Raw genomic sequence first — 14,914 nt, 5'->3', positions numbered from 1 at the left:
TCCTGAAAATGGGAAGTGCTCAGTCACTTCTCTGAGATGCAAGAGCCCAGCGAACACAGAATAAGTATACCTCTTCCCGATTTCCCCATACTCTAAATATACCATTCACGATGACTTTATGAGCACGCTACATTGTATCTAACACGTTATGTTCCTCTCCTAAAAAAGGGACATGCGCTATGCAAAAAAGCACTAAAAATAAAAGTACACTTAGACATTTCAACCTCTCCTAAAATGTCTGCTGCTTTGCCACACACCCCACCCTTGTCTGCAAGGTTTCTAAAAATGCTCATCTCTACGTCTTGTTGTAACAGGCCTTTGACCGGCGGCCCAGGGCTCTCCAGGGAACACGTGATCCCGGCAGCCACAGTGAACGGCACCTCAGACTCTGCCCGCCCCGACCTGATGAATGAAGTAGGGTGGTTCCGCTCCTAGGAAAAGGCAGCGCAGTGCAGCCAGTCTTACTTCCAGAAATACAGCCTTTCGCCCCTGGACATCCTCCCTCCCTCATGCCCTGTGGTCTCCCAAGAAGTCGCCAGCTGTGCACTGACAGGCTCTCATGTATCTGTTATATTTCATAACCTGCACTCAGACCTACCATGAGGAAACATGAGACAAATCCAAAGAGAGCCGTCCTGCAAGACCAGGAACCTGGAGTCCTCAAAAATGTCAAAGTCGATTATCGAGTGATGTCAGCATCAAGGGGGAGTGAGCGCTTCCCTTAGACTCTCCCCGCTAAGATACAAAGAAAAGGACATCCATATACCAACAGAACATTCACGCAACACAAAAGATGTCTGAGAGACCCACGCAGCCATACGTCTGAAGGTGGAGGTGCTGGACCCCCAGAGGAAGTGGAAGGAGGCAAGGGGATCTCCTCTCCCTCCCCCAGTGGCAGGATCCAGGGTCTGGATGAAATGGCTCAGAGAGCAGAGGAGGGAGGGGCGGCCCTCCACAAAACAACCTTCTCTCTCCAAGTCCCTCACAGCCCTTGGGAAAGCCCCACACAGAGGAGACTAAGCTACTGTGGGGGTGACTTCATCAAGCCAACGCCCCAGGAGAGCAGACAGCAAGGGCAGAGCAAGAATGTCCCGAGGATCGCACAGGTGAAAGAAAGTGCCTCTCGCCCTGCCTGGTGCCCCAGCTCAGCTGGATGGCCAGAGCCCGCACAGAGAGAAGAGCAGCAGCTGTGAGCAAGTGAGGCACAGATCACGGTGGGCTCAGAAAACACAGTTCTTGACCCCCACCCGGTGGCGGCCGGTGGAAGCTGCAACGAGATAATGTCACTATGCAGAGGCACAAATCCATACCTCAAACAGTATGAAAAAATATATTAAAACTCCAGACCAGAAGGAAAATGACAAGCACCCAGAAAACAATCCTGAAGGCACAGAAATTTATAATCTAAATGTCAGAAAATTCAAAATAGCTATCAAAAATACTCAAGTTACAACCAAATATAGATAGACAGTTCAATGAAATCAGGAGCTTCTTCACAAAAGAGATTGGAACTATAAAGAAAAGCCAATCAGAAATGTTGGAGATGAAAACACAATCGATCAGATAAAGAAAAATCTGGACTCCTGAAACAATAGAGCTGATATTACAGAGGACAGAATTAGCAATTTAGAGGACAGAAACATAGAAATGCTTCACGTGGAAGAGGAGAAAGAACTAAGACTAAAAAGAAACGAAGCAATTCTCCGAGAAATATCTGACTCAATTAGGAAATGCAACATAAGGGTTATAGGTATTCCAGAGGGAGAAGACAGGGAGAATGCAGCAGAAAGCTTGTTGAAAGAAATAATAGCTGAGAACTTCCCAAACCTGGGGAAGAGGCCGGAAAAACAAGTGAAAGAAGCTAGCAGATCTCCTAACTACATTCAGTTAAACAGACCTTCTCAAACACATATATTAGTAAAGCTGGCAAAAGTCAACGACAAAGAAAAATTATTAAGGGAAGTCAGGCAGAAGAAAGTACCTTACAAAGGAATCCCTGTTAGGCTTTCAGTGCATTTCTCAGCAGAAATCTTACAGGCTAGGGGAGAGTGGAATGATATATTCAAAATTCTGAAAGGCAAAACTTTCAGCCAAGAATAGCGTATCCAGCAAAAATATCCTTCGGATATGATGGAGAAATAAAAACATTCCCAAATAAACAAAAGCTAAAGGAGTTCCTCGCCACAAGACTCCCCCACACACACAAAAACTCCTCAAGAAGGCACTCATACCTGAAAAAAAAAAAGAAAGGAGTGGGCCAGCCCTGTGGCCAAGTGGTTAAGTTCGCATGCTCTGCTTTGGGGGCCCAGGGTTTCGCTGGTTTGCATCCTGGGTGTGGACATGGTACCGCTCATCAGGCCATGCTGAGGCAGCGTCCCACATGCCACAACCAGAAGGACCTACAAGTAAAAATACACAACTATGTACTGGGGGGATTTGGGGAGAAAAAGCAGGAAAAAAAAAAAAGAAGATTGGCAACAGTTGTCAACTCAGGTGCCACTCTTTAAAATAAAAAGGAAAAGAAAGGAGTTACAAAGCCTTGAGCAAGGATATAAATAGGTAGACAAAATCAGAAAATTACAGCTCTCTAAACAGGTTAGCAAACAATTATAAGATAAAGGGAAGGAAAACACCAAAAACAAATATAATCTCATCATTTTGACCACAAACTCACACACAAGATGGAATAAGCTGTGAGAAGAATAACTTCGAAGGAGAAGAGGAAAGGGGTGGAATCAGCTTAGACTAAGGAAATAAGCAGCTATCGGGAAATGGACTATCTCATCCATGAGATTTTTTATACAGACCTCATGGTAAACACTAAACAAATAATCAGAACAAGAGACACAAATGATAAACAAAGAGAAAACTAAGAAAACCATCATAGAAAGCTACCTAACTGAATTGGTAGCCTGAAATATATGGGAAGGGAAACAAAGGAAATGCAGAAAAACCGGAAAATGAGCAATAAAACAGCAGCACTAAGCCCTCGTCTATCAATAATCACTCTAAATGTAAATGGGTGGAATTCTCCAATCAAAAGACACTGAGTAGCAAGACGGATTAAAAAACAAGACCCAACAATATGCTGTCTCCAGGAAACACACCTCAGCTCTAAAGACAAACATAAGCTCAGAGTGAAGGGATGGAAGAAAATATTCCAAGCTAATGGCAAATAGAAGAAAGCAGGTGTTGCCATACTTATATCAGACAAAGCAGACTTCAAGATAAAACAGGTAATGGGAGCCAAGGAGGGGCAGTATATAATGATAAAAGGGACACTCCACCAAGAGGACGTAACACTTATACTTACCTATGCACCCAACACAGGGGCACCAAAGCACATAAAGCAACTATTAACAGCCCTAAAAGGAGATACTAATAACAACACAATGAAAGTAGGGAACCTGAACACCCCTCTTACATCAATGGAGAGATCATCCAGACAGAAAGCCAACGAGTAAATTGTAGATTTAAAAGAAAAACTAGACCAGATGGACTTTATAGATATAGAGAGAACACTCCATTGAAAAACAGCAAAATATACATCCTTCTCAAGCGCACACGGAACATCCTCAAGGACAGATCATATGCTGGGAAACAAGGCAAGCCTCAATAAACTTGAGAAGATTGAAATCATATCAAGCATCTTTTCTGATCATGCTGCTATGAAACTAGGAATCAAGCACAAGAAAAAAGCTGGGAAAGGGACAAAGATGTGGAGACTAAACCACACACTGCTGAAAAACCAATAGACCATTAAATAAACTAAAGGAGAAATCAAAAAAAAAAATGGAGACAAACGAATATGAAAATACACCATACCAACTCACACGGGTGCAGCAAAAGCCGTCCTAAGAGGGAAATTCATAGCACTACAGGCCCACCTTACAAGCAGGAAAAATCTCAAACAAGCGATCTTAAACTACACCTAACAGACTTAGAAAAAGAAGAACAAACAAAGCCCAAAGTCAGCAGAAGGAGGGAAATAATAAAAATCAGAGCAGAAATAAATTAAATTGAAACAAAAATAAATAGTAGTAAAGATCAATGAAACAAAGAGCAGGTTCTTTGAGAAGATAAACGAAATCGACAAACCCTTAGCCAGACTCACCAAGAAAAAAAGAGAGAAGGCTCAAATAAATAAAATTAGAAATTAAAGAGGAGAAATTGCAACAGATACCACAGAAATACAAAGGATTATAAGAGAATATTATGAAAAACTATATGCCAACAAATTAGACAATCTAGAAGAAATGGATAAATTCTTACATTCATGCAACCTACCAAAACTGAATCAGGAAGAAATAGAGCATCTGAGTAGACCAATCACAAGTAAAGAGATTGAAACAGTAATCAAAACCTCCCAAAAAATAAAAGTCCAGGACCAGATGGCTTCTCTGAAGAATTCTACCAAACATTCAAAGAAGATTTAATACCTATCCTTCTCAAACTCTTCCAAAAATTGAGGAAGACAGAAGACTTCCTAACTCATTCTATGAGGCCAACATCACCCTGATCCCAAAGTTCGACAAGGACAACACAGAGAAGGAAAATTACAGGCCAATACTGGGGATGAACATAGATGCAAAAATCCTCAACAAAACATTGGCAAACTGAATACAGCAATACAATGAAAAGATTATACACCATGATCAAGTGGGATTCATACCAGGGACACAGGGATGGTTCAACATCTACAAATCAATCAATGTGATACAGCACATTAACAAAATGAGGAATAAAAACTACACGGTCATCTCAATAGATGCAGAAAAAGCATTTGACAAGATCCAACAACCATTTATGATAAAAAAAACCTCTCAATAAAATGGGTATAGAAGGAAAGTACCTCAACATAATAAAGGCCAAACATGACAAACCCACAGCCAACATCATACTCAATGAGGAAAAACTGAAAGCCATCCCTCTGAGAACAGGAACAAGACAAGGGTGCCCAATATCACCACTCTTATCAACATACTGCTGGAGGTTTGGGTCAGAGAAATTAGGCAAGAAAAAGAAAGAAAAGGAATCCAAATAGGCAATGAAGAAGCAAAACTCTTGCTGTTTGCAGACGACATGATTTTAGAGAGAGAAGACCTTAAAGAATCCATCAGAAAATTATTAGAAATAATCAACTACAGCAAAGTTACAGGGTACAAAATCAACTTACAAAAATCAGTTCTATTTCTACATTCTAAAAACAAGCTAACAGAAAGAGAACTCAAGAATACAATCCCATTTACAATCACAACAAAAAAGAATAAAATATCTAGGAATAAACTTAACCAAGGAGGTCAAAGACCTATACAACGAAAAGTGTAAGACATTACTGGAAGAAATCGATGATGATGTAAAGAAATGGAGAGAGATTCCATGCACATGGATCCTAAATTTCATATGGGGTAACAAAAGACCTCGAATAGCTAAAGCGATCCTGAGAAAATAGAACAAAGCTGGAGGCATCACAATCCCTGACTTCAAAATATGCTACAAAGCTACAGTAATCAAAACAGCATGGCACTGGTACCAACAGACACACAGATCAATGGAACAGAACTAAAAGCCCAGAAATAAAACCACACATCTACGGACAGCTAATCTTCAACAAAGGAGCTAAGAATATACAATGGAGAAAGGAAAGTCTCTTCAACAAATGGTGCTGGGAAAACTAGACAGCGAAATGCAAAAGAATGAAAGTACACTATTATTTTTCACCACACACAAAAATTAACTCAAAATGGATCAAAGACTTGAAGGTAAGACATGAAACCTTAAAACTCTTAGCAGAAAATATAGGCAACACACTCTTTGACATGGGTCTTAGAGGGATCTTATCGAATACCATGTCTGCTCGGAAAAGGAAAACAAAAGCAAAATAAACAAATGGGATTTCATCAGACCAAAGAGCTTCTGCAAGGCAAAGGAAACCAGGAACACAACAAAAGGACAACTCACTGACTGGGAAAAAATATTTGCAAATCATATATCCAACAAGGGGTTAATCTCTGTAATACATAAAGAACTCAGCTCAACAACAAAAAAACAAACAAGCCAATCAAAAAACAGGCAGAGGATATAACAGACATTTCTCCAGAGAAGATATACAGATGGCCAACAGGCACATGAAACGATGCTCAATATGACTATTCAACAGGGAAACGCAAATCAAAACTATACTAAGATATCACCATATACCCATTAGAATGGCTATTATCACCAAGACAAAAAATAACAAATGTTGGAGAGGATATGGAAAAAAAGGAATCCTCATACACTGCTGGTGGGAATGCAAACTGATGAAGCCACTATCGAAAACAGTATGGAGATTTCTCAAAAAATTAAAAATAGAAATACGTGACCCAGCTATCCCATTACTGGGTATTTATCCAAAGAACTTGAAATCAACAATTCAAAGAGACTTATGCACCCCGATGTTCACTTCAGCATTGTTCACAATAGCCAAGATGTGGAAGCAACCCAGTGCCCATCGACTGATGATCAGATAAAGAAGGTGTGGTATAGCTATACAATGGAATATTACTCAGCCATAAAAAAGACAAAATCATCCATTTGCAACAACATGGACGGACCTTGAGGTATTATGTTAAGTGAAATAAGCCAGACAGAGAAAGACAGACAGTATGTGATTTCACTCATATGTGGAAGATAAACACACGCACAGAGAACAGTTCAGTGGTTACAGGGGAAAGGGGCTTGGGGATGGGTACGGGGGGTGAAGGGGCGTATTTCTATGGGGACTGACAAATAACAATGCACAACCGAAATTTCAGAATGTTATAAACTATTATGACCTCAATTTTTAAAAAAACAACAACAAAATGTCAAAGTCATGGGAGAGAAAGGGAGGCCGAGGAGCTGCTCCAGCGAAGGGCTCTAGAGAGGGGACAGCTGAGCGCCGTGTGGCCAGCACCACTGCAGGACGCTGGAGCACTGGCTGCAGGTTAGGTGACCGTGTCGCACCAGCGTGACTCCGCTGAGGTGATGACCACACGACGGTTCTGTAAGAGGACGTTCCTGTCCCGGGAGACGCTGCTGGAGTGTTGGGTGAAGGGTGAAGATGTCTCAGCGTACTCTCGAAGGGTCAGCAAAAAGCAAAATAATGGTAACAATCTGTGCACATACATAGAGGGAGATGAAGCAGAAGAGCCTTTCAAGAAAGTGTGAAAAATGTGAGAGAGAGAATACTAATGACAGGTGAGCCTGGTGAAGCCCCGGGAGCTCCTCATGCTGTTCCTGTAGCTTTTCCACAGGCTTGAAATGTGTTCAACATAAAAGGCTGCAGTCACTAATCTCTATGTATAAAATCTAGTACTTTGCAGATATGTATTATTTCAGGTGCTTTAATAAAGATGGACTTTTGATTAAATAAATAGAAAAATGGAAAAGTATGTGCTGTGGGCTGAATTGTGCTCCCCCAACATTCATGCTGAAGCCCTAAGGCCCAGGACCTCAGAACGTGACTGTATTTGGAGATGGGGCCTTTGAAGAGGTGAGTAAGTTAAAATGAGGCCCTCAGGGTGGGCCCTCACCCAGTCTGACTGATGTCCTTATAAAAAGAGGAAGTTTAGAACCAAAGAGACAGTACAGACGCACACAAGGTAAAGAGCAGGTGACGAGGACACAGTGAGAAGACGGCCATCTGTGAGCCAAGGAGAGCGGCTCAGGGGAAACCAACCTGCCCACACCGGGTCTTGCAATTCCAACCTCCAGAACTGCGAGCAAATCCATTCCTGTGGCTTAAGCTGCCCGGTCTGTGCTATTTGTTACGGTGGCCCGAGAGGACTCACACTGCACGGTGAGCTCTTCCCCAGTTAACTGCACTTGAACAGAACCTCGTGGCTTTCAATTTTTTTGACCACAACCCACAGTCAGAAATAAGTTACGATGCCCTCCAGCATATGCACACATCCATATACGCACTTAGATATTGACACTTTCACGAAACGATACCAACACCTCTTATAATTGGTGATGCACTGATATTTTCTCTTCTCATCTATTCTGTCTCATTCCTTTTAAAACGTGGGCAGGGCCCATCCATTGAGTTCACAACTCCCTAAGGGGTCACGACCTGCAATGTGAAAGTCACTGGCTGACCCACCGCACGCCTTGCCAGGGTGGTACTGTGCAGCCTCTCCACCCACCACAGTGGGGACAGGCACACAGCAGCACCTGGAACAGCAGTGCCCCACCGCCCGGGCTCGAGCCCAGATATCCACGTGGCTCCCCAACTGAAGAGCGGGCCGCGTGCTGGGACCCGGGGATGGGTGCAGCGTGACTCAGACGCCCGCGGGCAGCGGGGAGCCCCCAGGAGAGGAGAAAGACGGATGGACAGAGAGACCTACCCCTGCAGAATGCACCATGCACTTGGGCGCTCCGGTGGTGCCCGAGGAAAACATGATGAAGAGGGGGTGGCTGAAGGGCAGCTGCTCGAACTCCAGCTGCGGGGGCTGCTCACCCGTCCCGGTTGCAAGAAAATCATCCAGAAACACACTGTGGGCAAAACGCATGGGAAACAAACAGTGAATGCTCAGAAGCCGGATGCGTCTGCTGAGTCCTCCCCGACTAGACTCGGCCGCTGGCTCCCTGACCTTCGACCTCGAGGAGCGCCCGCACTTCGGGTGGGGTGAGATGCTAACCTGGCTTGGCAGCTTTACGGGGGGAGGGAGCAGTCACATCTCACAAATTCATACTAACTGAAGGAAAACCAACTGGAGGAGAGGAAATTTCCACTTGCTCCCTGGGCTCCTGGCAGGCCCGGGGCTGTCTCTGCAGAGACCTTTCAAGTGCTTCAGTCAACACCCTGCAGAAGGACCACTTAGAACTAACACGGCAGCTGTTTGTGTGCACACTCTGCTTGTTTCCACAGCCGCCCGAAGGTTAGCCAGTGGGTCCGAATTATTATCCCCAGGAGGAGGGGGGATGGAGGTGCTGGATGCCTGGGCTTTTCCAGCATGTGAATGTCACAGCAAGAAGGTGGGGCCCAGATCCCCAAACCACCGTTTCCATGAGAGAAAAGCTGCTAGGCAACTATCATGTGTTACTGCATCCGAGGTGTCCCACAGCGAGGCACCAGTATTGTCCAGGAACAGGGAGAACGAAGCCCAGCTACGGGCTGTCGCCTAAGAAATCCGCCCAGCCTCGCCCACACACAGAGCAGGGCCCGTGGCCTGGCGCCACCGAGGTGGCCACATGAGCAGATCTGTTCTCTGAGCTGACACAGGCCCTGGGAAGCCGCAAAGCCCTCTGGGAGAGGTGCTTTCTCTATTTTGAGATCAGCAAAACGTGGATCCCGAAACACTAGCCCTCTCCCTCCACTGGCTTGAAGGGAAAAGAAAGGAAGAAAAATCCTACTGTTTTGACAAATGGAACCTTCTCTCTTCGAAGGAAGGGGGAGAAATCAGTCAAACTCAGCCTGCGGCAAGTGCAAGGGGGACTGCTCTGCAGCACAGAGGCTGGGCACTCAGTGAGGGACTGCGCTGTGCTGCACGGGCGGGCGTCCTAGAGACCAGGATGTCTCCTGGGGGCGGCGCGGTGGTTTAAAAAGGACATGCGAGATGATTCAACCCTGAGCGGCAGACAAACAGCCTCGGCTCCAGAGTGCCAGGAAGATTATTCACTATGGAACCTTCCAGCCAATGAAAGCCCCCCCACCTCCACCTCCACGCGAATCCCGTCTACATGAAAGTGCCTAATCTAAGCGGACACTGCACACAGAGAGAAACCTCTGCTTTCAAACGGCCTGTACATCACAGTCAACAGCAACCACTTTCGTTGCTCTTCTAAAAATGAAAAGCCCATGAGGTGATCCCCCCCAGGTCTCCACACATGGGCACCAACGTGTCTTTAGTTTATCTCTGGCATCCAGCAATCAAAACATGACAACAGTGGGGGTCTAATTCCCAGGGTTTAATGAGGGGCGCTTTTGCATTGCATAAAGCTAAATGAAGTGGCTAATGCAATTCTACTGGATGCTCCCGTTTTATATCATTTACTGATAAAGACACTCAGAAAAATAAAAGCCGCCCACTGTGGGGCCAGCAAACCGGCTGGTTTTCCTCCTGGCCTCTGTGCATCATGCCCCCATCAATAAAACCCTGGGAGCTGCATTCGCGGCTGCATGAACTAAGACCAGGGCACTGTCATCTGGCTGTAATTTCCCAAAGGGTTCCACAGTCTAGGGCACCAGTCCCAGCCCCTGGGCCCGCCTGTAAGGACCTGCACATCCTGACCTCAACGCTGCAGGGGACAGAGCCCTCTCCAGCCTGTAGCTGTCACCTACTCATAATGACAGACAATATCACTGAGAATTAACTACGTGCACTTGGCTAAGCATTCGTTATTTAATCCTCACAGCCAGCTGGTTATAATCCATATTTTCAGATGGAGAAACCAAGGCACAGAAAGGATAACCACTTGCACAGGGACACACAGCTGAGACCTGACCCTGAGCAGTCTGGCTCGAGACCACGGCCCTCAGGGACAGTCAGTCACTTTGCTGGCAGTACCCTGTGGCTTCTAGAATCCTGGCACACGCAGCTGTTCCCAAACCCTGCTCATCTCTCAAGGTCACCTAGGGTGCCACCTCCTCCAGACCCCACAGAGAAGCAACCACGCTCTTCTCTGAACCCCTGGGCACTTCTGTCCCCCTCTCAGCAAGCACAGCTGTGTCTGCTGGGCCTGGCCATGGCCCATCCTCCTTGCAGGTGTATCTCGTACCTCCCATTCGACTGCAACCCCTCGAGGACAGCACGTACCCTCAGCGCCCCCAGAGAGCACCCGCGGGAAACCACTAAGCCAGGCACCAGCCGCCTGCCTGGCCAAAAAGGCCTCTGCGATCTCCACCTCTCCTCCCCACAGCAGACGCAGGACCCCCGCTGCGTCTGTCAACCACTTCCCCCTGGACTGGAGGGGCCACCCGCTCACGAGGCCCCTGCCCACGGCCCAGACATGAGGCTAAAGGGAAAAGTTTACATGCAAAGGAAAACACACCTGATCTGGGAACTCTTCCCATGACTGCTTCAAGAAAGAGGGAAAGGGTGTGACCCCAGATCTCTGGGAAAAATCCAGCTTTGACCAAACCATACTCCATTTCCTTAATTTCTATTCAACATTAAGATGCTCACAATTCTATTTGGCACTCAAAGCATGTGATGCATCAGCTTGTAAATGTCAGAAAAGCAAAGGAAAATACTATTAGCCAGGGGGACAAAAAGTAGATTCTAAAAGGAAAATGTACACACATGCATGTATGTGTATATGTGTGTATACATGTGCATACACCTATATGTGTACACACATGTGTGCAAATACACGCATGCATGTGTGCACACAGTAATTACCATTTAGAACTGCTGTAGCCGATCTGGGGAGCCAGGCCCCACCACATCGAAGGGATGCCACGCAGGCAGCGTGAGGACACCTGGGACCGCCTCTGTTCTGCACTAACACGCTGGGTGGCCTCAGGGGTTCCCTCTGGGGCCCTCAGGTGCCCACCCACAAGACGATGACCATAACTAAAACCTCCTGCACCTCTAAAACGCGACAGCTCCGAGTGGCAGGAGGCATAGCATCGACTGCGCAGTGGGACCCCCCCACCCCAAAGCTCCAGCACGCGACCTGCTTACCTATTTGGAATCTTTGAGATGTCAATCTTCTCTCTGGAAGTGAAGTAAGGAATGACCACCACTTTCTTCAAGTCTGGTAGTCCTGAAGGGACGGGAGGAGAACACACAAGCTTACAGGACACAGGTACGTAATTGCTGATTATTTTTTTTAACAAAATGTAACAGAATGTAGGGAAGGGACTAGCCGGGGTTCAGGTGTGACTCCTGCGGGGGCTCCAGTCGCTGCCCCCGCCCCCGCCAGCCAGCTGGGACCCCGAGGAGCCACACACCTTTAACGACCTGCTGCAGTTTGTCCATGTGGCCGTGCTCCTTGCCATTGTACACGACGGCCTCCACGGAGAAGATGAGCTTCGGCTGAATTTGAGAAAAGCGGTCCAGCACGCCCTGGAGTGGGAGGGGCGAGTCATCACCGGCCATCCTAAGGCAAACCCCTCAGCAGCCCGGACTGCCGCATCTCAAGGGAAGGAAAAGCAGCACCATCGGCGCACTAGCCACATTCCCGTGTCCCCGTCACTCGTGGACAAGACAGAAAGCCAAGCAAACGCGACATGCACCCGAGAAACGGTCATCACTTCAAGGAGAGCGTCAAATAAAGAAATACCAAAAGGACTCACAGAGTACACGGAAATAGCAAAACCCAGTTCATAAGATGGGAAAATTACAGAGGAAGGTATTTGCACCAAAAAGACTCCCCGCTTCACAGAAAGGCTCCTCCAGCATGTGTGAAGGAGTGTCACCCGCCAAGGAGGCAACCACAGCCCCGAGGAGCGGCTCCCCGCTTTGGTTCTCTTGATGCTCCAAGGGGTTGGTCCTGCCAACCTAACGCATGAACCTACAGACGTGTGCACTAGCAAACAAGCCCCATTTCAAAAAGCAGGCTCACACACCCAGGGGCCCGTTTACGCCACACCTGGAACCGGCCGTCCCACCAAGCCTGCCCCTGGCCCTGAAGCAGACGGGCCTCCCCGTGGCTGCTGAGCTCATTCCTGACCTGATGTGATCTGACACGTGTAGCTCACGACACACTCGACACCACCTGAGTGTGACCCCGCGGGGGACAGGGGACAGCACTCTCAGACAGGTTCTCTCGGTTCCCCTCCCAGCCTCCCGCGTTCATAAAAACGCAGCTGGGAAGGCATCGCCCAGGATGGCTCTTTGGTCCCCTCGCCCGTCAGCCCAGGGCAGCGGTTCAAGGTCGCCCTCAGGTCTACTCCAAGGGCACAGCAGTGAAGCCAGGGGTCTCGACTCTGCTGTGCATCAGAGCCACCTGCGGTGAGACTATTAATTCAGCTCTTTGGGTAACTCAGTAACTGGTCTAGAGTGGGCCAGCCATGGTTTTCAGAGCTCCCCAGGGAGGAGGGAGCAGAGCATGCATCTAAGACGGGGGAGCCCCTCAGAGGGGTCCCAGCAGCGACAGCACCACCTGGGGCCCCAGACCTACTGAATCAGAAACTCTGGGGGTGCCCGGAAATCTGTATTTTCACAAGCCCTCCGGGTGATTCTCACACACAGTGAAATCCGAGACTCTCCTGGCTAAAGGGTCAAGGACTGAGAACCTATTTTCCACACCATCCAGTCTGTGAGACCAGGGGCTGAATCAGCAGAGAGCCGTCGGGAGGAGAAAGCCTTTGCTTCTCCCATCGACCGCGTGCCAATACCGTCCTGGGACCAGCCAGTCAGCGCTCTCTCTGCCTGGAGCCCCGTCTATCAGGGAAAAACAGGGAAACAACGATAAATGTTACTGTTGGCAATCAAAGAGCCCAGGAAAAGAAAAGAAGGAAGGAAGGAACCAAAGGCATAAGGAAAAATTAATGGTGGACTTGATCAATAAAACCAAAATCTTTTTTCCAAAAAATCAATAAACTAAACCTCTTGATAAATCTGATCAAGAAAAAGACACTATTTCTGGCTAACACATACAGAGCGCTTATTCTGTCTCAGGCACGGCCCCAAGCATGCTCAACGTTCACTCCCGTGATGCTCAGAGTAGCTGCGACAGAGCAGTGCGACTGGCCCTGTACTGCAGACCAAGACACCGAGGCAAACAGCCCCATGAAATCAGAGATCTCCCTACTGCAGAAACAGATCAAGGAACGAGAAAACACCACGTTCAATTTTGTTAACAAACTTTGAAATCCAGATGGAGTGGATGATTTCCCAAGAAAACATAAATTATCAAAACTGATCCAAGAAGTAGTGGAACGGCTAGAAGGAACCGGGGAGAAGAAACGGTGGAAGGCCCACCTCCTCACAGCGGCACCAGGGTGACCCGAGCTGCAGGCAAGGGCCGCCGACGTCCGCAGACCAGAACGCTCCTCTAGCGCGAACCGCCACAGAGACGGGGCAAGACGGGGACACACAACAGGACGCGGGATCGCAGACCAGTGTAACTTACCACCCCAACAGGGTAGGGGAACAAATCACAGGACTACCTGAAAGCTCTCAATAAAACGCAACATCCTTTCCTCGCAAAAAGCTGTAATAAGCTGGAAACTTTCTCACTGACAAAAAGCATGTAGCAGAAACGATGGTAAAAGACCAGAACGCCCTGGAAAGACAGGACGCCAGCTCCCGGCCCTGTCCACAGCGTGGGAAATGCGAGGCTGGAAGGAAGCAACCGCCTGCCCGCGCAGACAGTGGGAACGGCCAGCAGAAAATCCATGAGAATCACCAGAAAAACCATCAGGCTAACCCACATTAGGCAGGGTGGCCATGGAGAAACTCAATACACAAAATAAATAGCGTTCTTAAACCCCAGGGTTCTGAGACAGCCTGAGAGGCCTTGGTTTAGCTGGGAAGAAAATTTTTGCCAAAAAAAGCCCCAACATGTCCCGAGTGCTTATTAAGTGCCAGGCACCTTTCTGGCTGCAACAGCAGGCACTCACGCTCACGACCAGCCCTGGGAGAGGGCACCATGACCAGCTCCACCTCCTGGATGAGGCTCGGCCAGGCTCAGTGACTGCCCAGGGCTTCGCAGCCAGCCAGTGGCAGAGCGGGAGCTGCAGGCTGGTGCTCCCAACCACAGCACTGCCCCGACTAAGACGAGACCACCCCACAGAACGGGGAACCACAGGGCTGCAGAAGAGGACCAGGTGCCAAGCACCCCGGTGGACGATCGGGGCGGAGAGAGGCGGGTGCAACCAGCCCAGCACGCGCCTGCAGAGCACCTCTCCTCAGGGCATCACAGGGAGGAGGTTCCGCAGCGGGGCGGAGCGGAGAGGCCCCCAGGAGATGGCACCAGAGCAAAGCCAGGGCAGGGA

The 14,914-nt window shown here is 47.9% G+C and overlaps 1 protein-coding gene across 3 annotated transcripts in view; it reads right to left on the bottom strand.

Moving 5' to 3' along the window:
* AACS (acetoacetyl-CoA synthetase) overlaps positions 1-14,914 on the bottom strand; it is a 59,809-nt gene that overhangs the window by 23,017 nt on the left and 21,878 nt on the right. For all 3 annotated transcript variants that reach the window (XM_023647322.2, XM_070275516.1, XM_023647323.2), the window contains exons 6-8: positions 11,924-12,038; positions 11,655-11,736; positions 8,373-8,520 (exon numbers count right to left, since the gene is read on the bottom strand). In XM_023647322.2, the coding sequence (XP_023503090.1) occupies positions 8,373-8,520; positions 11,655-11,736; positions 11,924-12,038 (345 nt within the window). The remainder of the gene's footprint in view (positions 1-8,372; positions 8,521-11,654; positions 11,737-11,923; positions 12,039-14,914) is intronic.

This window comes from Equus caballus, chromosome 8 (assembly GCF_041296265.1).
Source record: "Equus caballus isolate H_3958 breed thoroughbred chromosome 8, TB-T2T, whole genome shotgun sequence".
In the NCBI taxonomy this organism is placed as follows: Eukaryota; Metazoa; Chordata; class Mammalia; order Perissodactyla; family Equidae; genus Equus; species Equus caballus.
The sequence above is the reverse complement of the archived record's forward strand: the minus strand, read 5'-3'. Positions and strand labels throughout refer to the sequence as shown.